At 47.3% G+C, this 21,991-nt stretch overlaps 1 protein-coding gene across 1 annotated transcript in view; it reads right to left on the bottom strand.

The window, feature by feature from the left end:
* Positions 1 to 2,469: 2,469 nt before the first annotated feature.
* ARHGAP31 (Rho GTPase activating protein 31) overlaps positions 2,470 to 21,991 on the bottom strand; it is a 95,755-nt gene continuing 76,233 nt past the window's right edge. Inside the window, exons 7-12 of the mRNA XM_006756430.2 lie at positions 17,798 to 17,996; positions 16,046 to 16,170; positions 10,344 to 10,458; positions 8,088 to 8,620; positions 7,104 to 7,384; positions 2,470 to 5,439 (exon numbers count right to left, since the gene is read on the bottom strand). Coding sequence (XP_006756493.1) covers positions 3,007 to 5,439; positions 7,104 to 7,384; positions 8,088 to 8,620; positions 10,344 to 10,458; positions 16,046 to 16,170; positions 17,798 to 17,996 — 3,686 coding nt within the window. The 3' untranslated portion in view covers positions 2,470 to 3,006. The remainder of the gene's footprint in view (positions 5,440 to 7,103; positions 7,385 to 8,087; positions 8,621 to 10,343; positions 10,459 to 16,045; positions 16,171 to 17,797; positions 17,997 to 21,991) is intronic.

Raw genomic sequence — 21,991 nt, 5'->3', positions numbered from 1 at the left:
TAGGCTGTTTCATTTGCTACCATCCCTCTCCTCTTTTTCATTAGGCTCCTCAAGGATTTAAGAGTTCTAAAGCTCTTGATAAATGTTGGGAATGATGTTTACATTTTTCTATTTCTCCAGAATCCAGAATTTTTACATAATCAATATCTTGAATTTTAGGCTAACAGTATCTTAATGGGGTTCTTGGTCAGGTCTCTTCATATTCCATGTGAAGCAGAGAATAAAAACCAATTCCCTTTTGGAAAAAAAAAAAAGTTGGCCTGGGAAGGCCATTTTGCAAATAAATATAGGCTATTACCTTCTTAAAGCAACCATTAACACTGAAAGAAAACACTTCAAATTTGACATTTAAAATCAGCCATGCCCATTTAGGGGACTGATCATTGAAACAGCCCTTTGAGAACTGGTTCTGCAGCCCTTTCTGGTGCACTCTGTAGGTCCCCTTAAACACAGCAGCCCCTCCCCTGGATGGGATCTGATTCCCAGCCAGCCATTCTCAGGGGGTTTAGCTTTCAGTCCCGAGTGGGTGACCAGATAGGTAATTCAGGGCATTTTGAGGAACAATTCCAGGAGTAAAATATGTTTTCGTTGCATTGGAATGGCATTTTCTCAGCGCCAGGCTCGCCCAGGCCACAGGAAGGTTATGACAGTTGACAGGCTGGGTGTTAGTCAAAACAGAAGCCCACACTGCAGCGGCGGGACCCTGAGAAGTGAGTCGGCTCCTGAGGCCTCTGTAGTGACTGGGGAGGGAAGCCCAGAGTAGGAAATATCTCCAGACAGTTGTCACTGTGTCTCAGGATGACATCCAGATGCCCACCACGGCTCCTGAAGATGATGCTACCAATGAAAGATGTCAGTCTTGAGAACATGGCAGCCGTTCAATAGAGCAACGTGGGTGCTGCAAATTGAACTCACTTGCTAATATGTAAATAGTGGCTTCTCAGCCTGTGTCCAAGTAAAAACAGAGCTCCTACATGTTACAGACACAAATTAAAATACTCACAAAATAGTTTCAATATTTCATCACTCGGCTCAGAGTTCTGCTGGAGAAGCAAAGTGCAGTTCCTCCCCTCTCTCGAATTCTAACTGGAATTCTAACAGACTTCATCGAGGCGTGGAAACCATGGTGCACTGAGATTGCTATGGAGCCTGCCCGCCCACATTTTCTGATAAGGCAGGAATGTACTTTTCAAATCTCCTGAGCATGGCCTTTCTCATCTGTCACCACTATATTTCTTCACCTTGCTTCCCTAGGGGGCAAAATGCTGTACCCTAGGACTTCTCTCAGGGGTTGACATCTCATTGCCTGTTGGTCCGACGTCTTACTCATCTAGTGAAAATGCAAAGACACTGACCAAAGACCTACTGACTGCTCCCCCTGCTCACTCATCTCAGTGCCTCGGAAAGCAGAAGCCATCAGCTGGCCTGCCCCTGCTATAGACACCGGCTTAGAAGGTATAGGACAAGGTTTCCAAACTGTAAGGCTTACCAGGGAAGAAAGGAGAGAGGAATATGTATCTGTTGCCGGGCACCAGCTTCCAATTCCTCACTGGAGGAGGTAACTTGAGTTCATCTCCTACCCAGCCCAGCACTGGCCTTGGTTGTGAGGTCTGCCCAGAGGTATTGCTGGCCCTTAGAGGAATTTCTGCAATGGCTGTGCTTCTGGACAGAGCTCAGCCAGACGTGAACCTGAGAGGAGGTACATAGGGCTAAAAGTAGGTCTATTTTTCTCGTTTCTCAAACAAGATAGTTGTCTTAGAAGGTGTGAAAGTGTTAATACCCTGATGGATTTTGCCTTGAGAAGGGCTCCTATGAAGCCCTTTTCGGGGAGCACCAAAAATCTGCCAGCAGGTTATATTAGTTCTTCCTCTCTCCAGCTGAAAAGGAAAGAACTATTTGAAGTTCTAAATAACTGACAAAATCAGGTTGGTTTATTGCTTCTGCTTTTATATAGACAGGAGAAGGGCAAGTTTGCGTGTCTAGGGTGGGTGGTGGATGAGGGGGATTGTGGGAGGGCGCCTCAACTCTGCTCTTGAGCAATGAAGGGAGAGGGAGGAAGGAAGGCACCCACTGGCTAAAATGAAATACATTTCAGAAGGGCAGCTGCCATCGAGGGGTAGGGCTATCCTGCTAGGGCTTCTCCTTACCTTGTCCTGCACTCCTGTCCCAGCCTAGTGTGGAAGGAGAGGTAGCTGAGCTAGGGGTGTTTTCTGCGAAGGCCCCACATACTGTGTGGAATGTAGTTCTGTCTATGTTGGGAGGCTTTTCTCCAAGGTGACATCCTGTTTTTAGACTGTGGTATTGGAATGGAAGCAATCCTGCCCAGCTATTGGGTTTATAAATCAGAGGTCAGGGTAGTGGCAGTTGGAGTCCCACATTAATAAAAAGCCATGGCCTGAAAGTCTTCTTAGATTGTGTCTGTCTCAGAGGTGGCTCTTGAGTATGGGTGCTGATTTTCTATGCTAATTCTGGGGAAAGAGCATGAGCAAATTCACCCACTGGGAGATCTAAGTGGGCGTCAGTTTGCTTTTCCAAATCTGCTCTATTCTGGAGAGTACACTCTCACACCGCATTAAAGAGCTCAAAGTAAAGAGGAGGCCTTCAAACCTCAGTAGCAACATTTTTCAACACAAAGGATCTCTCTTTCTTTCACAAGTCATTGTCACATCCAGCTTGCCACAGGAATAGATAATGCCAATGGGGGAGTAACGCAGCTCACAGACCAGCCCCGGATCTCACTGGGGCAAGCATTGCATCCTCTCCCTTATCTGACCTTTCCCACCTTCTCCTAAAGACTTATCTAACTTTCATCTCTTGATCCTTCCCGTGACCTTTCCTTTGACAAATGGACTGATTAATAAATGGCCAGAAGGCTGAAGGAAGAGAAGAAGAGGCCCAAACAAGCCTAGCCTTGGGTAACCTGTGTCTGGACCAAAGGTAAGTTGGCCTGTAGTAAGTTCCCAATGAATCATGCGTTTTTTTCAGACACCAGCAGGTGAAGCGAAGTCATTCTATCTGCCTCCCACTTCTTCCATCCAGAATCACAGATCTCCGCTGAGGCTGGTAAAAACAGCTGGTTGAGGTCTCTAGTCTCTGGCCATTCTTAGGAATAGTCATTTTATTCCTAAGCGTGACCCCTTCTGGTGTGACCCATGTGTTTTCTGCCAATTCCCCACAAAGAAGGCCGGGGGAAACTGTCTGGGTGGGACTCCGGATAGGGGACAGCAGGACCTTGGAATCTGACACTGTGGAAGAAGGAGGATGGTCCATGATGGGGAAAGGAGGGCTGAATAAGATTAGGCTCTGGGGTCTTCCTGGCCTTGACCTGTGGAAAGGCTTAGAACCCCCTGATGGTCGCTCTATTTTTGAAGAAAGAAGGTTGTCCCCAGATGGCTCTGTCTCTGATGTGCGCTTCCTGCATTGCACTACTGCATCCTGGGTGGACAGCAGGTTAGCCGAACCTGGTTCTGGAGAAAGGCTGGGGCCTTCACATGTGCGGGATGCAGTGGCATCCATGGGCAAGGCCCCCTTGGTTCCTGTGTCTTGCTTTGGCTTTTCTTCCTTGGGGCTTTCCGAGGGGGAGGGAGCATCACCTTTGGCAGGTTTCCCGGATGTCACATCAGTGGATCCAGGTTCTTCTGGGCTCTTCTCCGGAGGCTGAGCCCCACCTTCCGCTGGGCTCTGAGAGGGCAGGGGCTGTGGGATCTCTGTGTACTGAAGCTTGGGAGGGATGACGGGGACCGCCCTGGCCTGGCACATTTTGACCATGAAGGAGGTTCTCACAGCTGACACACTGACGGGAGCCGAATTACGGCGGCCTGTCAGGGCATGAGCAACCATGTCCAGGTCCTGAGAGTCCTGGGAGTCAACCCTCCAGGAGTCTACTTTACAGTGAGATGAGGTCATCCAGGTGACCTTTGGGTTTTCGGGCTCAGAGAGCTGCATTCCAGGTGAACCAAATGAGGCCACATTTTCAAACCGGAAGAGGTCAGTGATGGGAATGGCAGAGTCCAAGTTCAGGGAAGAAGGCCTATTTTTCCCTTTTGGGGGCCCACACTCGGTGCTCTTCAGCTGTAACTTTGGGGGATGCTCTTCGTGCGGGGTGCTGTCCTGCACACGAGGTGAGCTCTCCTTGCTGCTCTCTGGTGTGGGCACACTACCTTGCTCAGTCTGAGGGCTGCTGTGCCCCAGGTGTGTCCCCTGTTCCTTTCCCTCTGCTAGGCTGACAGGGCTGGTTTCTGCTGGTTTGGGCTGCAAACCACCCGGTCTCTTCTGACTGGGAAGAGCCTCTCTCCCTTTCAGGCCAGAGAACTCTCTGAAGGACCTCAGGGCTTTCTCATCCCATCCAGTAACCTCTCTCCTGGGTGCTGGGGGCTGCAGCGGGTCGGGGTTCCTCTCGGCTTCAAGATTAGCACAGCTGATGGAGGAGGGGCCCTTGAGAGTCCACTGGCTCTCAGCCGTGGGTTTGCTGTCTAGGGAATGGCTCTGACGAAGGCTAGGTCTGTGGGAAAGCCTCTTCTCCAGCCGGTGGCACTGAAGGCCCTGCACCTGGGCCTCTTGCCCATTTTTCAGGGTGGGGGAGTGAAGGGGACTCGTCACCCACTGGGGCTCCTCCCAGGGCTCCACCATCTCTAGGCCGTGCTGGGCCACGTCTGTCCCGGTGTCATCGTCATCGCCGTCCGAGGGCTCCTGCGTTGAATGGGCTGCATCCCCCTCTCCGGGTGGGGAGAGCTCAACCTCCCTTGTTGGGCTTGGAAAACCAGCACCTTTTCCATCGGGAGCAGCATTCTTTGACTTCAGCTTCTCACACTGTCTGGGAGAGGCCTTGTCTCCCTGACAAAGACTGGGGATCGCAGGACTGCCTTTGGGTTTTGGCTGGTCTATGTGTGGACTTGTCCTCGAATTCTTTGGTGAGTCTTCCCTCTCAGGGCCGTCCTTCTGTAGCTGGACTCGAGGTGCCTCCTCCAGAGGCGTTGGAGGGGGTGGAGCAGGTGGGATCAGAGGAGACAGGTTCCCCGGGCCTCCCACCTCCACCCTTGCTTGTGGAGAAGCCGCCTCCAGTGGAATGATTTCCAGAGGAGCCAGGCTGGTGGGGTCTGGGCACGGAGCCTTCTCAGTCTCAGATCTGTGGAGGCTGCTGATGGCCTCTGGCTTCTCTCTGTTGGCTGCTGTGGGAGCCTCCTCTGTGCTCTGTTTGGCTGGATCCCTAGCCCACTCCTCCAGAGGGGCAGAGACTGGAGCTGGGCTACAGACACAAGGCAAGCTCCCAGGAGGCTCTGGGGGAGCAAAAGGCCTTGGATTTGACTCAAGGGTGGGCTGAGTTGGGCTGACCTTCAGAGCAGGTGGTGGCAACGAGGGCAGCTCCTCCTCAGATTCAATGATTTTTAGCTCCTGTTGAATCTCAGGCCAGATCAGGGTGCTGGTCAGATCATCTTCATCCTGAAAAACATCAAGAAACTGCTTATTTAGAAACAAGGACTCTCAGGGCTGTCATCCTCACTGTCTGCCAGGGACTGGACCAGTGCCAGGATGGGCACCTCAGCGAGTAAAGGACACAGCAGTAATAATCACTGGATGTTTATTCAGTGCTTACCATGTGCCATAGCATACAGTTGGCCCTCCATATTTAGGGTTCTGCACCTATGCATCTATGGGTTCAACCAACCTCAGATTGGATCTCTATATCTATATCTATATCTATATCTATATCTATATCTATATCTATATCTATATCTATATCTATAGACATATATATACACATATATATACACATATATATATCTACCTATAATAATAAAAGGGTAACATGCTAATTAGACCAGACATCTTCCAGACATCCTTCCTGATGAAGCCAGGGCCGGGGGGAAGCCTGCCGGCGGCCAGAGGAGGGAAGTCCGGGTCCCGGGTGCTGGAGGGAAGCCGGTGCCAGCAGCTGGGGGAAGGAAGGCCTACTCTTGCACGAATTTTTGTGCATCAGGCCTCTAGTATATATATATTTATAAGTATACTAGTATATCTCACCCGAGGATATTTTTTCCCATTGGTTTTTAGAGAGAGTGGAAAGGAGAGGGAGAGACAGAGAGAAACACTCATGTGAGAGCGACACATTGATTGGTTGCTTCCCACATGGACCCTGAGCTGGGGAACAAACTTGCAATGAAAGTACATGCCCTTGGCTGGGAATTGAGCCCTCAACCCTTTGGTGTGCAGGCTGGCGCTCTAACCACTTAGGAACACCAGCCAGGGCTGCCTATCCCTTTTGACGCACTCCTCCAGGTCACAGAGCCTCCCAAATGCAGGACTGCTCTATGGAAAACCTCCTCATACCTTCATCTTATGCAAGGACAATCCAAGAAACCTTGGAAAATTACACCTCTAAAAAGTGGAGGATGTCCTGACTGGTTTAGCTCAGTGGATAGAGCGTCGGCCTGTGGACTGAAGGGTCCCAGGTTCGATTCCAGCCAAGGGCATGTACCTCGATTGTAGGCACATCCCCAATAGGGGCTGTGCAGGAGGCAGCTGATCGATATCTCTCTCTCATTGATGTTTCTAACTCTCTATCCCTCTCCTTTCCTCTTTGTAAAAAAATCAATAAAATATATTTTAAAAAAAGTGGAAGAGGTTTAGTAAGCACTGGCATCATGCTTTAACCTCTCTAGAAGCAACAGGAGGAAGGAATGGATACTGGAAATATTAGAGAAGATTTTATAAACGTAGACACTATCTACCCAGGATGTCAGGAAGGAGAGAACTGGCTCCATGAATGGTCATCATCTTTGGGACCAGGATATGACAAGCAGATTTTGTGCTGCTTCTGGGATTGAATGTCATTACAATCTCAGGGCCTATTACTGGTTTATGGTGACTTCAGGTCAGAAATATTTAGCACCGAGTCTTTCCTAGGGAACCTGAGCTGGATGGTTATTCCATTATAGGATCCCTGCAAAAATCAATCCCAAGATCTGATTAAAAGGTTGTCTCCTAAAATCCCTTTGGCCAACACTGGTTCTTCAAAACAAACAAACAAACAAACTAAGCTTTTCTAAGAGCCCTTGGGAAAAAAAAACACACTATTGGTTGGACCGACAGAGGTTCCACCTTACCATCTCATGGAGGAACACCACTTCTGCTCTGGCCATGGGGCCCTCCTGCGGAGCACTGGGCTCCACCTGGCCGGCCTCTGGCTCCTCCTCCACCACCTTCTCTGGATCCAGCCTCTTCTCCAAGTCACTGGAATGTTGACAGCTCAGGGGGATTTCTGAGGTTTTCTTCTCCTCCAACTGGGCTCCTGGCTCCAGAGAAAGGCCTTTGCTGCATTCCACTGTCCTCGCTGCTCCTGGCTCTGGCTTGGCATCCTCCAGAGCCGCCTTCTTAGGGACCGAAGCTGCAATGAGGATGCGAGTTACCGGTCGGAAGAGACTGACAGCTCATTTTAAGAGAGGCTGTTCCCAGCACAATCACTGGACGAATCCTGCTTCCCAAGGGGGGAGAGCATCCTCCCAGCTGACTGCTCTCTCACCCTCTCCACCCTTCCCTCCTAGCCGTGTCCTGTGTTCAGATCCCAGAGTTGCAGACCGTCAGAGATGGGAGGTCCTCTGTCCAGTGGTTCTCAACTGGAGACCACTGTGCCTCTCCCCTTCCCAGGGGACCTTGGGCAATGTCTGGAGACATTTTTGGTTGTCATAACTGGGTGGTGGGAGTGGTTAATGGCATCTAGTGGGTAGAAGTCATGGATGCTGCTGAGTAATCCTGCAAAGTAGCCAACAGTCCCCCACAAGAAGAGAATTACCCAGGCCCGAATGCCACTAGTGCTGAGGCTGAGACACCCCGTGTAACCCCATCTTTCACTTCACACACAAGTCAATTCAGACCCTGAGACGTCAAGTCTGTAGCCTAAGGTCACAGAAATCTGTTATCTACAAAGACGGTTGTGATTGTGATTGACAGCTTCCTGACAGACGGTCTGGCTCGGCGCCCACAGGCTGAGCCACTTTGCTGCACTTTCTTGCAAACTCTGTGTAAGCAAATGTGAGGCTGGTTTTCAATCTCCTGCAGTGGAAAGAGAGCCCTCCCCTGCCTCGCGTTACCTGCAGAAGTCTCGGCTCCTGGGGGCTTCTCTTCAGGACAGCCTCCACTCTCTGACCCCTGGAAAGAAAACTCTTCCAGGCTGGAGAGAGACTGCAGCTCCTTTGGGGGTGTCCGGCACGGGGTGCTGTTGGTGCTGATGACAGCCGACACGTGGAGCGGCACGGACACGGCAAAGGGCTCGGAGATGTTCAGCGCCTTGCGCTGGTGTCGGGGTGAAGGCTCCATCTGGAAGAGGCTGCTGGTGAAGACGGACTTGCTGGGGCTGTCGTTCGAGGTGTAGAACATGCCCAGCATCTTCGGGGCTGCCTGCTCGCTCTCGGGATCCTCAATGGGCCGGAACACCTTCAGCTGCTCCGGAGGGGGCCGGGCCTGAGCGCCCTGGGGTTGGCTTCGGTCACTGCTCACGTCAAAGCCCCCCTCGGCCCCCGCTGGCATCCCCTCCTGGCCCCAGTCACCCTCCTGCTTGGTGAGGTCGCAGGAGCTGCCAATGCTGGTCGCGTGCATTTTCGCGGCTGGAATAAAATCTCCTTCCCTAGTGAAAAAGCAGGCAAACACACGGTCAGCCGCCGGTAAGAGAAGGCACTGCCTACGGGAAAGGCAGAGCATCCTAATGAGGGCACAGCATCCTAATGTGGAGACAGGCTCAGGACCTCTGGCTGACAAGATAGGAAGCATCTTCTCATGCGCCTGCTCTGTTAGGAGGCCCTGACAGGGCCACTTGCTGTGTTACATGTGTCTGCTTTCAGCTTCGCAGGGAGAGCCGTTTCCAAAGGAAGGCCACTGCCAGGATTGCTAACAGAGCAGTCACCCTCCAAGCATCACATGTAGATCATGAGAATAAAAGGACGGGCGGGAGCAGACAGAATGATGTTTGCTCAAAAGGAAGGAGACTAAGAGGGCAAAATAACAGAATCTTATTTTGCTTTGAAACTTCTGGCAGGTGGGCCCAGACAGGGGTTTGATTCCCAGGCAAGGAAACAAATGCCGTTCTCAGCTAGGCTCTCTCCCTTTCCCGGGCTTCCTCCTGCTGATTGGGAGGATGAGACACTAGGAATGCAAATGCACTCCACCTCACCGAGCCCAGTCCTGAGGAGTGAGTTTCTGACAGGCTGAGGAAGGAAGGCAAAGAAGGGAAGAACCTGTACGGGAAGTAAAGAAGCTGGGAGATGACAGGTGAGTTGCCTGGGATCTGGCGAGTAATTCCCAGCCAGGTCCCGAGTGCTCTGCTGGATGTGTAACCTTAGGTATAAAATTCTCACGACCACTCCGTGGGGAAGTGCAATTCTCTCTCACACCTGAGGAAATGGAGAGAGACTCCAGGGGTTCGATAACCTGCCCAACACCCATGAAAGTGCTGACCTGGATTTTGAAATGTTAAATTCTGTAAAACTGGGCATGAATTGCCTCAAGAGGTTTCAAAGACCAAAGCAAATGGATGACTATACAGGCGAGAAATGATGAAAGTATTGAGTCAGTTTAAAAAGAGTTCGTTGAGTATTTTACAAGTTGAGAACTATTTTTAAAAGTTGTTCTAAAGGTTTTCTATATTATTTCAGATTGCTTCCTTTATCAAAGAGCAAAACGTTTTCTATTAAAGGGGTTGGAAAGTCGTGGGGTAAATGTGGGGAGTTTCGCCTCTGCTAGGGAAGCCCTTGTGGCAGTGCTGTGGGCTGCTTAGCAGAGAGAGAGATACAGGCAAGTCAGCCCTGATGGCTACAGCTGTAAGAACCAAGGAGGTGAGGTGTCGCTTTGATAGTAGGTGTCACCTTGCATGCAACTGTGTACTCATCTACTCCAAAAAGGGATGACCAGCGCCATGCCAGGCTGGTGCCTATCAATGTTTATTGACGAATGAATGAAACCACCGACTCAAAATCATGACTTGACAATGAGAAAGCTAATGTCTATGGAAACACACCCATTCAAGACACATACTACATAAGTACCGAGGCACAAAATTCTGAGGTAGAACCCAGTGCCTGGCCCTTTTCTATGCCCGAGGGAGAAGCCTTGGATTTCAGATGTTGACCTTTAACCGGGTTCAGGTGTGAATGTAAAATAGCTGTCGTCTCCATCTGTGGTTAGAGGAAGGCTGGAGACAGAGGATGGCCCTTTACGGGGAGTTAATGCAAGGGCTATGTGAACCCCTTGAGTTCAGAAAAAGCCAGGGAGGGATGGGACTGGGGGTTGTGCGTGTCCGCGTGACGGGAGAGAGCAGGCCCAGCAGCTAATGAAGGCAAGTCTGGTGTGGCAACTCCAGTCTCCCAGCTGTAATCGCCAGTTCCAAACACCACTGTAAAACCTCACCTTCCACGGGCACTGAGCACAGCGAGTCCATGCTTTTGGCTGGTCGGATAGTAGCTTTTTCCACTAGAAATAAAAGGAAAAAAATATCCTTGTTGAAGGCATAGTAAGAGGAAGCGCTCAGAACAATAGGTCGCACTGTCAGCACACAAGAAAAGTTTCTTTAGCAAAGTTTTCCAAGTATTTATAATATTCCCCTTTGGGAAACATCCCCCACTCCACCTAGATGTTCCTACTTTCGGATTGGAATGGACCTTATAAAGACAAGGCATCTGTAGATCAAAGTTTTATTAACATTATACAGATAAAGGTAAGTTATAACTTTGCCCAATACTAGCTATCAGCAAATGAGGAGTCCTAAGCCCAATGTTGCTGCCCATCAAGGATTCAAAGATTCAGTTATGGGGTAGAATCCACGAGGCTCCAGATAGCCCCTCCTATGGGGCAGGCCAGAGAGCAGGAGTCTTGGCCAAAGCCTCATCTCTCAGCACCGATGAAGAATTTGGTACAACAGGTGAGAGGGCCCGGGGACCTGGTCGGTCACCTTTCTCCCAGGTGCAGCTTTGCTCTTTGAGATGTCACTCACCAACCTCACGCTGGAGCAGATGACACCCAACCAAACATTTAATATGAGCACCTACTATGTGCCTGGTGGACTCTGTGCATCGTTGTAAGCCACCTAAGCAGGTTTTTGGAAGAGTGTGGCTTAAGTAAGTAAAAACGTATTCCAGGCTCAGGATTAGGCACTTTCACAGATACCATCTCTTTTCAGGGAGGTGAATTATCTGGAAGGTCTTTCCTTCTACTAGTAGGTCAAGTTTGCTCCAGGGGAAAGAGGGCGGTTTGGAAGCTGAATGGGAGCCCAGAACTCATGTAAAGAAACTTGAATTCAGACAGATCTGGCTTTGAATCCAAACTCTGCCACTTTGGGCCTGTGACTTCAGATAAGCAGCTCACCTTTCCTAACCCTCAGTTTTCTCACATGTAAAATGAGGAAAAATAGAGCTGCTGAGAGGAGTAAATGAGTAATGCATATGAAATAAGTAGGTTCTAATAACCTAGAATAGGGTAGATGCTCAATACAAAGTAGCTACTGTTGTTGTTGTTATTCAGAATAGACCAGGGTTCAGCCATAAAAGGCAAACTAGGGGATGGTTCCAGAAGCACTCAGAGTTGGCCTTACCCCAAACTTGACGTTGCCCCTCTTTTAAAGATTCCCCCTTTCCCTCCTTGCTCCAAACCCAGCTCCTTCTGGAGGTTCCGCATTAGCCCTTGGCTCCCGGGCTTGTGGCCTCTCTCTGCCTGAGGCCCATATGCTGGGGGAGGACACGGCCATCCTCACTCAAACCCTTGGTGATGGCAAGATGGCCTTCAACCTCCTCACATCTCACACTAAGCCAGAATTCTTATCCTTCGAAGACCTGTTATTTTCACAGGTTACAAACTGATGATTGTCCTCACACTGCCTGGCCAGTGAGCCTTGCTCGTGTATCCTGAAACAACCTTTTCCCTTTGTTTCGGGAGCTGCACTTCTGGACTTCCGCTGTTTCCCAGGTCAGCCTGAGGGGCAGTGACCTCATGACCCCGAGTGTCCTGGAGGCTGAGAACACTGCTGTCGCAGGGCCATCAGTGTCCACCTTTCCCTCTGGACCCTCTTTCTGATGGTGCAGCTCCTTGGGGCTTGGTGGCCACAGCAGCTGCTGTTGGGAACAGTCACCAAGGATTCTCTGGCCCCTTTTCTGGATGGAAACTAAGCACTCAGGGCTCCTTGGCCCATGGCTATATTTCTATATATTTTTTATTGACTTCAGAGAGGAAGGGAGAGGGAGAGAGAGATAGAAACATCAATGATGAGAGAGAATCATTGATGGCTGCCTCCTGCACGCCCCACACTGAGGATCAAGCCTGCAACCCAGGCATGTGCCTCTGACAGAAATCAAACCTGGGATCTTTCAGTCCGTAGGCCAATGCTCTATCCACTGAACCAAACCAGCTAGGACTCATGGCTATATTTAGATTATGTTTTTCTGTCAGGGACCTGGCAGTCTTTAGGTCCTTGAGTTCCCGCTTAGATTATCCTCAGGACTTTGGGATTTTCCCCACTCAAAGGAGTTCATTTTGGAGGGCTTCCTGGAGTCCCTGGGATGATATACAAATCCCAGTATACCCCTCTATGCGTCTTCATTCTGCCAATACCCCAATTTATCTTATTCTTATTTCATTTCCATTCTCTAAATATGGGTAAACACCCTTTTACCTGCTGTCCCCCCCATCAAAACAAATTTCCAATGCTATTCATGATGAATCGATTTTTAAATTTTCTTTAGTTATAGAAAAGATTAAAAACGCATTTAAATGTATTACTCCACTGATTCACTTTTTTCATGTTCATATTTCAACAGATAGCAAGTCCACATGCCACTTATGGAGACCACACTGATGGATTATGACCATAAACTCCCCCACTCTCACCCCAGTCTTCAGTGTTTAGGGATCCAGCAGCATTTCTCTGATGAAAAGTGACCACATAGGCAACAGTCAAGGTAACAGAGAGCCACTTGCGTTAACACGGATGGTTCTTTCATTTCATCCCTGCATCCTATCGAAATGAGCCAGTTTGATGATCTATCTCTGATTAGTTTGTTTATGAGATATTAATCCAGCAGTTTTCAGGCCTGACTGCATATCACCGGGGAGCTTGTTAGAAAGGACCAATGCTCTGATGTCACCACAGACCTCCTGAGGCAAAGCTGCTGTGGGCGAGAACCACCCCGTGGGCGATTCGGAGGGGCAGCCAGCTGAGAAGCCCTGGCCAGGGACACGCTGTGCGTCTGTGAGCTTACCACCACTGACCTCCCCTTGGACTTCTTCCTTTTGGAAACCACATGGGGGTGGACATTTTCCTAAGTCAACATCGAGGCAAAGCACTTATTTTTTTGCTTGTTGTTTTGTTCTGTTGTTTTTAACTTCTCATTATTTGGTGAACCTCTTTTATTGTATCACTGATTCTGTAACCGAAATTCTTTCTTTGATGTGCGTAAGCAAATCTCTTATAATAGATAAGGAATTTCTTGCCTGATACTCTTCCCCTTAAATTCTTTGAGAATCCTAATTTTTGCTTTGAATCTGATCTACCATACCTGTGGCAACCTGCCCTTTTTACCTGGACTATCTTTCCAGGGTAGTTTATGAAAGACACGTTTCCCCATATCCTGCATATTTTAGATGCCTACCCAGAATCCATTTCCCTTCCCCCTTCTCACAGAGCCCTGTCCTTCTTAGGTGCATCTGAATGTAAGCCCATTCCTCATGCCAGTCACTGGTGCAGGAACCCAGGCCCAAGCCAATCAGCACAGAGCAACTCCCTTGGCCATAGGGATCGATCCAGGTGACTCAGTGACTGTGATTGAGATAGGGGGAGCATGATGGAGGTTCCTGGAAAAACAGGGTCCCTGTTTAGAATAAGCAACCGGAAATGATGTTCTTTCTCCTTCTGGACAGTGATAGTCAAAGGTAAAGCCCAGAACTACTACAGCCACTTTGTCGCAGCAAAGGAAGCCAGTTTGAGATTGAAGCTGATTCAGAGGGTACAGCTGAGGAAAACATGGAGATGGAGACAGAGCTGCCCCTGAAACCTTCCTTACATCTGGGTGTCCCTATAGATTCCTTCATTGCACTTTTATGTAATGATGTTTACTTTGAATTTATATTAGTTCACACAAACACTCCATCCATGCTTTTGTTCCGGCCCTCCGGTCCAGTTCAAGAACCCATTGTGGCCCTCGAGTCAAAAAGTTTGCCCACCCCTGGCATAAACCAATGAGTTGGACCTACTATTATTTTACAACCTTAATCACTGTAGCTGCTATACCCTGTGACATCCTCATTACTCCAATAGACAAACACCTGTACTTTATCATCCTTGGCATTCAGTTAATCACTGGGATCAAAGAAAGTCCTTAAAAACATTCTCTCTTATTTTCCCTAGAGGCATTAATTTTCCCCAAAATCTTTACTATTAAAAACTTCAAACATTCACAAAAGTTGAGCTCTAAATCTACCACTTGGTTGATAACAATGGCTGACATTTTATCATGCATTTGCTTTATTGATTTCGACATCTATATCAACCTACATACCTATATTTTATGGAATCATTCAAAAGTGAATTTCAATATTGTGACACTTCGTCCTTATAAACTTTAACTTCAGCACATGTCTTCTAAGAACCATTAGCATACTATGAAAATTTACAATTCTAATATTCAGTGTATTCATCCCCCAAATGATCTTTTGTAGTCTTTTTTATTTTTCAAAATTAGCATCCAATCAAGGTTTGCTCACTGCATTTGTACATTTACCTTTTACAACTTTTTTTTTTATAACTTTTGGCCATATTTTAAAAAACCATACTTTTAATCTATAACATCATTATGGCAAATTTCTTTGGTCTTCCCTTTTTGACATGATATTTACCTGGATTGGTTATATCCCCCTTTGCATAGTGGGTCCTTCTATTCATTCCTGTATCAATTCCTATTCACTACTCAGATATAATTTCCATTTCTATTTAAAAATCATGACCTTGACTCTGGGGGAGAAGGGACAGATCTTTATGTTAGAGTTCACTAATAAATGTAGGAGGAATAATGAAAATAGAAAATGACCATTTGGCAGACATCGCAGTTGTAGGCAAGATCCATTGATGGATGCTAAAATTCATGGATGGAAGTATGATAAGAAACAGGATATTTGAAAAATCTCAAAATATCTCCCACAAGATACTTCTTAATTGCAAAGGAATAAAATCATAACTTGATAGGGACAAAATCTTGTAGACAGCGCTTAATCAAGTTAACATCACCAGCCATAATGTATTGACATGTCTCCTCCCGATCTGACACACAGATATGCACAACCTTCATAACCTCTATCCATGAGAAAATATAAGGCAAACCTGAACTTAGGTCTATTCTACAAAATACAGGGCCAGTCAAGGTCAGAAAGACTGACAAACTGCTCTGGATTGGAGGAGATTAAGGAGCAGGACAATTCAATGCAATGTGGGTTCCTGGAGGGGGACATGAGTGGAACAACTGGCCAAATATGAATAAAGTTAGTAAGTTACTTCATAGTATTATATAGATATTAATTATCTGACTTTGATAATTATATTATGGTGCTGTAGCATGTTAAATTTTGGAAAAGCTGCCCAGCTGGTGTGGCTCAGTGGTTGAGCATCCGACCTATGAACCAGTAGGTCACAGTTCAGTTCCTGGTCAGGGCACATGCCCAGGTTGTGGCCTTGATCCACTGGGCCACGCAGGAGGCAGCTGGCCAATGATTCTCTCTCATCATTGATGTTTCTATCTCTCTTCCCCTTTCCCTTCCTCTCTAAAATCAATAAAAATACATATTTTTTAAAAATTGGAGAAAGCTGCATAACGAGCATATGGGTCCTTTGAGTACTACTTTTGCAACTTTTTTTGTAAATCTAAAATTATCTAAAAAAACCAAAAAACCAGAAAGACTCTCTAGTTAATGTATAAGTTTCTCTTTCAGGGCTAGTGAGTTTAATGTGATCAAACCAAAGACTTACAGAGCAGAATTAGGGGGGAAATATCTCATCAGCACAACTGTCACTGATTCTTACCTGAGAGCCGCTGTCCTCTCACAAACACGCTCCCATTTCTACTCAGCTTGGATTTGGAGTCTGATCCAGAACGTCCCAGATTAAATATTGATTTCCACTTCTTTGATTTACTGGAGAGTTTTCTTCTACAAGAGCCAAGCCATATGGGGTTAGTTTCATAACTAGTCATTTCAAGGCAGCTTTTAACTTGAGAAGAAATAACCCAAACACATTCTAGTTATGAATGGCCTGGACATTTCAGGAAATTCCCCTCTAAAACCCAAGTTGAGCCTGACTTTCACCGTGTCCGGGGATGCCCTAGATGACCAAGCGAGGCTTTCATGAGTCAGCACAAAGGACCACATTCCCCAGAGAAGTGGGCAGAGGCATGCCATTAAAGACCGTGGTTGGCACACAGAGGCAAGGATTGACGGGAGACTCAGAGGTCACAAGCAACCACACAGTTCTGGGAATTCTGGGAGGAATTCTCGTAAGCACTTTCGTCCTGGGTTTTCAGAGGTCCCTATGTTTTACAGGAGTAAACACTAAAGACCATGGAGCTCAGTCCTGGTATGCTCCCTGCACTGTGGACCACACCGCTGTCACCTCCACAGGTGAGAAAAGAGCTCGTGAAAACTTTCATGAACCACAGAGCGGGTGTATGAGAAAGCAGTGTGCAAGAGTCTGGCCTGGGAGAGTGACAGGCTGCTGGGTGTGGACAGTGGTCACTGCAGAGCAATGCCCAGGGTAGTTAGTGTGTCTCTCATTTCCCTGATGCCTGGCACCAGGCCGCTTCAGTAGGAGGCGGGAAATGACAGTGCTGGACTCCATCCCAGGAGCCTGGTGCCGCCAGGGGTCACCACCAGGGGTCACCACAGACACCTTGCCCAGCTCTGACTCAGCCCAGCACTCAGACTTCATCAAGCTCCAGGATGGAACCCTGCAACTCGCGGCTCCACAAGGAACCTTTTCCCCACAGGGTTCTCACAGAGCACCCGATCTCCAGCCCAGCATGTCTTACCATCAATCACAGAGAGACCTGCAGTGCTGGGTGGTTTCTTTGGATCTGGTCGGGTTTTTCCAAGCACTTGGCCTTGGGGTGGATTTGACAGGGTGGGTTAAACTGGGGTATGGTTCCGCGCAGGTGTGGTTGAAGTGCACAGAGAACATGCACTTGATAGTGCAGACCAGGGTTGCAACAGAGGAAGTGAGAGGGAGAAACAAGGAAAGAAAATATCCTATGATTTTAAATGATGTTTGGAGGAGAAGGACTCTGGAAAGTATGAGAGGAGGAGTGGAAGCCAGAGATGGCATCTCCCAGTGCCACATGCCCAGACCTCCCAGCCTAGAGTGGTGCTATTTGGCAACTGTCCTCCACTCATCTCTATGCCTTTTGCAATGTTCTGTGGAGGTGAAGGGTCGGGGCAGGGAGTCAAGTTTGTTTGTTAGTAAAGTTCCTATTGAAAGTGTCAAACCTGCTTTGTCTAAACTAAGGAGTGAGGGATTTATCCATGACTCTTGATGCCTCTGAGCCCCACCTCCATCCTGGTGCTGAGAATCTCTGGTGGGAGAGCAGGGTCATGATGACTCTGGGGCAGTGGCCACAGAGAGTGTTGTGGAGACAGCTCCTTTCTCTTCTGGAACGTTTCCTTACACCCCAACCCAGACTGCACCCCCAGCCCACGCAGCCATCATGGCCCCAAGACCATGTTCCTTCCTCCTCTGAAACCCTCCTCCCAACCATCTCCCAGAATTGCAAAGAATGCCACTTACTTGTTGTCTGGTAACTCCAGGACAGTGTGGAAGAGAGTGCCCATGGGAGGCACGATCTCGGGCAGGCTATTCTCCCTCCTTTCCTTCCGGGCAGGATGGTTAGTAGCCAGGCTCCGGGCCTGAGCTTCCTCCAGACTCACCAGCTTCATGGGCAGGGAGAGGGCTGGCAAGGTCAGGCTCTTCACGATGGGCCAGTTTTCTGTACAGAGAAGAGAAGACCGCATAGACTCCTGGGAGGAGGCCTGTGCACCCAGGTTCCACCCACAGCTCCTCCCTTCCTGACCTCCTGGCAGGTGACTCCTCTTGGGCCAGGTGAGGTCTGGGGCAGAGTCTGCATACAGAAACACACAGACCACCTGGCCAGACTAGCCAGAGAGTACACAGGGCCTTCAGGAGGTGAACTGCACTAACTGTATTCTTCAAAGAGGATTCATTCATGCATTCATTCATATGACAAACATGTACTGAGCACTTACTGTGGACCAGAGTACAGCAGTGAGTCTTTAACCCTGGAAACCGCCCAGTGCTCTGGCCAGGTGGGAGGTTGCTCACTCAGCTAAGGGAAGGCAGGAGATTGCCCCTTCTCTCCACAGCTGGAAAACAGGTGCTCCCAGGCAATTTAAGGTTGGAACCTGTGTTTTCCCTAGATCACCTGGGCCTAGGCTTTTATCTCTGCAGTGAAAAGACATTTAATAGCCTATACTATTCTCTAAAAGATAAGAGGCTGTTTACTCACTACCCAGTCATCTGGTATTTGCAAGCTAATCCCTTCCTTCTGTAGTTTTTATTTTTAGAAATAGAAGTGATGACAGATCAGTGCAGTCCAGGGTTATCTCTTTTCTCCCAGTCAGTTGTTCTCAACTTGAGGCAATTTTGCAGCCCTCCCTCCAGCCAGGGATATTTGGCAACGTCTGGAGATATTTTGGGTTGTCACAAGCACGTGTGGGATTGTTACTGCCACTAGTGGGTGGAGACTGAGGTTCTGCTAAACATCCTACGAGGCACAGGACCGTGTCCCATAATAAGAACCAACCAGCACTAAGTGTCAATAATGCCGAGGTGGAGAAACCCTGATCTAAGTGAAAAAGAAGACATCTAAGTTTGCCTCTATTTACTCTTTTGGCAATCAAAGTTTTCTGTAACCTTGGAAGGTGTGAAGAGATTCAAAGGTAACTTGGCCACCCTGGCCTAGTGGCTCAGGTGGTTGAAGCGTCGTCCTGTATACCAAAAGGTTGAGGGTCTGATTCCTGGCCAGGGTGTGTATGGGAGGTAACCGATCCATGTTTCTCTCTCATATCAATGTTTCTCTCTTCTCTCTCTCTAACATATTTTCAGGTGAGGATTAAGAAAAAAAAAGAAAGATAACTTGGACAAATCAAGACTAAGAAATCTTTTTTTTTTTTTTTTTGGTTAGGACTCGCTTTATGTTTAGAAAGCTCCTTGATAGCACTCTCTCTCTTTGTAGAGTATGACCCTCTCTGGGTAAAGGGAAATAAAACCATTGACAAAGGGGCCTGTAGAAAATGGAGACAATGTGACTGTGGGAGGTTCCGGGAAGGGAAGCATGGCCATCATTCAGTCAGTTAAGTAAGTCTGTGATCCGCAAGAGCTGTCATTAACGGTTTTGAATTTAACTTAGTTTTCCTACTTAATCCAAAGTAAGTTAAACTATTTACATTTAATTTACTCACAATATTTGTTTGTAGATTCTAGATTATTAGCTTGTTACTTAATTATTTATCTATTTACTTAAAAGATTGAATCACTCTGGGAGCAACTGGAGCCGTGGGAGAACATACAGAACAGGGTCCGGAGACCAGGGTTCAGCACCTACTTCTCCCCCTACATCTAGGCTCCACGATCCTAAGGTCAACTCATCAGCGCTGCCTGGAGGCTTAACAGGCATCTCCAACTCTACGTTTCAGAACAGAGCTTGTGCTTTCGGCTCTTCGCCTCCAGACCAGTACCCCCTCCGATCTTCTTCAAATTGGCAAATGGCACCGTGGATCTCCCAATTGCATAAACCAAAACCTGTAGTAGTTATTTTTTCATTCCTTTCTTTGATGCAACCCCTTCTCCCACCTCCAGCCTATAATCAAGTCCTATAACTCACCTGCCGAAACATACCCTGAATCCAGCCACTTTCCTCCATTCCCACATGCTTGTCCTGGCCACCATGTTCTCCCACCCGATTTCTGCCATAGCTCCGTAACTGGCTCCCTGCTTCCAGCCTTGTTGCCTTTCCGTCTCTCCTTCACACAGCAGCTAGAACGCTCAGGTCCTGCACTCCCTGCTCAAAACCCTCCAGGCCTTGCCATGCCACTGAGAACAAACCAAACTCTTAGCATGACCTACAAGGACCTCCATCTGTTCCTCTCTTCTCCTTGCCCACCAAGTGGTCGACACAGATACACAGTACATTTTTTGAATGTATACTCCCATTATATATAGTGCACGTATTTGTAAATTATACGTATTTACCACTGTATTAGTATTATATGTAATAGAAAGCATATAAAATCATAGAAATTACAAAGTATACAATAAAAATAAGTGAAAAAAGAAATTGCAACAGTTTCTCCTAACACCCATACTTTGGTCTCTGGTGTCCCATAGGGTGGAGCACTCCACTTTGGAGACCACATTGGCACTGGCCGGTGTTCTGCAACACAATGAGCCCATTGCCACCTGGGAGCTTTTACCCTCCCCATTCTCTGTGTTGGGAAAATGTGTCCCCAGATCCTCACATGACTGCTTCCTTTAGTCATTCAGGTTTCAGTTCAAAGATCATTTCCTTAGAGGCCATGACCACTCTGTACCCAAATAACATCCCCGAGTCACTGACCATTCCATCACCCTGCTGTCTGACCTTCATGGTATTTATGGTCTTTGAAGAGACAATGTATTTATTTGTAAACTTATTTACTACCCGTCTTCCTAACCAGACCTTTGCTCTGTGCAAGGCAGCGACTTTGCTGTTTGTGTAGTGACACTGTCCTCGCCATCTAGAGGTGCCCGATACATACTCATGTTTTAATGCATCTTGGATATAGCACAATCCTTCTGGCCTCACTGCTCTCATTTATCAATTAAAGGTACTGGATTCTATGACTTCTATAATCTTCCCAGTTTGAAACAGAACCCTATTTCCAAATCTAAAATTCCAGAGGATATGACCTTTTCCATTTTACGTAAACATTAGTATGTTACCTTACCAAACTCAATGCAAACTCATCATAAAAACATTTAAATTAAATTCATTGAATAATAAGTATTGAAGGCAATCAGGAATTAAAGAGTCAGGAGTAAATTGGACCCGGCTGGTGTGGCTCGGTGGATGAACACCAACCTATGGCACAGGGGGTCATGGTTTGATTCCCGGTCAGGGCACATGCCTGGGTTGTGGGCTTAATCCCCAATGGGGGCGTGCAGGAGGCAGCTGATCCATGATTCTCTCTCATCATTGATGTTTCTATCTCCTCCCTCTCTCTTCCTCTCTGAAATCAATAAAAGTATACATTTTTTAAAAAGAGTAAATTGGATTTCAGAATGCAGGACAAAAGATTAAGAAAATGTTCACAAAAAGAACAGGCGTTTCCAGGTTAGAATTAGCAACAGCCTTAACACCAACAGTCATGGATTTGCTGTTTGGAAGAACATTGCTCTTAGGCATTAATAATAAATAAAATACAGAGGTTTATTCATCTATTTTCCTAATTTTTCCTCACATGTGTTCCCAGATCCTCACATGACTGCTTCCTTTAGTCATTCAGGTTTCAGTTCAGTGCAGCATAGAGTTAAGAAAAGAGCATGGCTGGTAGATTGTAGGTTCAATGTTCTGACCCACCAGTTACTTCCCGGGTGACTTTGGAGAATTACTAAGCTTTCCTGCTTCTTTGTTCCTTCACATATAAAATAAATTTGATAACAACTTTATGATGGTTGTTGTGATAAGTCAATGAGATGATGTATATGGAGTGCTGGCAATAGTTCTTAGCATGGAATAAGTCCACAGTAAATTATTGGTTGACTCAAAAGGATGAATGAATGAATGCATATTACTTCTCATTGACTTTCACAAAGGATTTATATAGCTTACAATAAATAATACATCTATAGTGGGGGAGTTGAAATAAAGATAAAAGAAATGTCAGCTGCTCCTCCATATATAACCAAGAGAATTGAAAACATACA

Source organism: Myotis davidii, unplaced genomic scaffold (assembly GCF_000327345.1).
Source record: "Myotis davidii unplaced genomic scaffold, ASM32734v1 scaffold2314, whole genome shotgun sequence".
Taxonomy (NCBI): domain Eukaryota; kingdom Metazoa; phylum Chordata; class Mammalia; order Chiroptera; family Vespertilionidae; genus Myotis; species Myotis davidii.
Note: the sequence above shows the minus strand (reverse complement) of the source record. Positions and strands in the feature narration are given on the sequence as shown.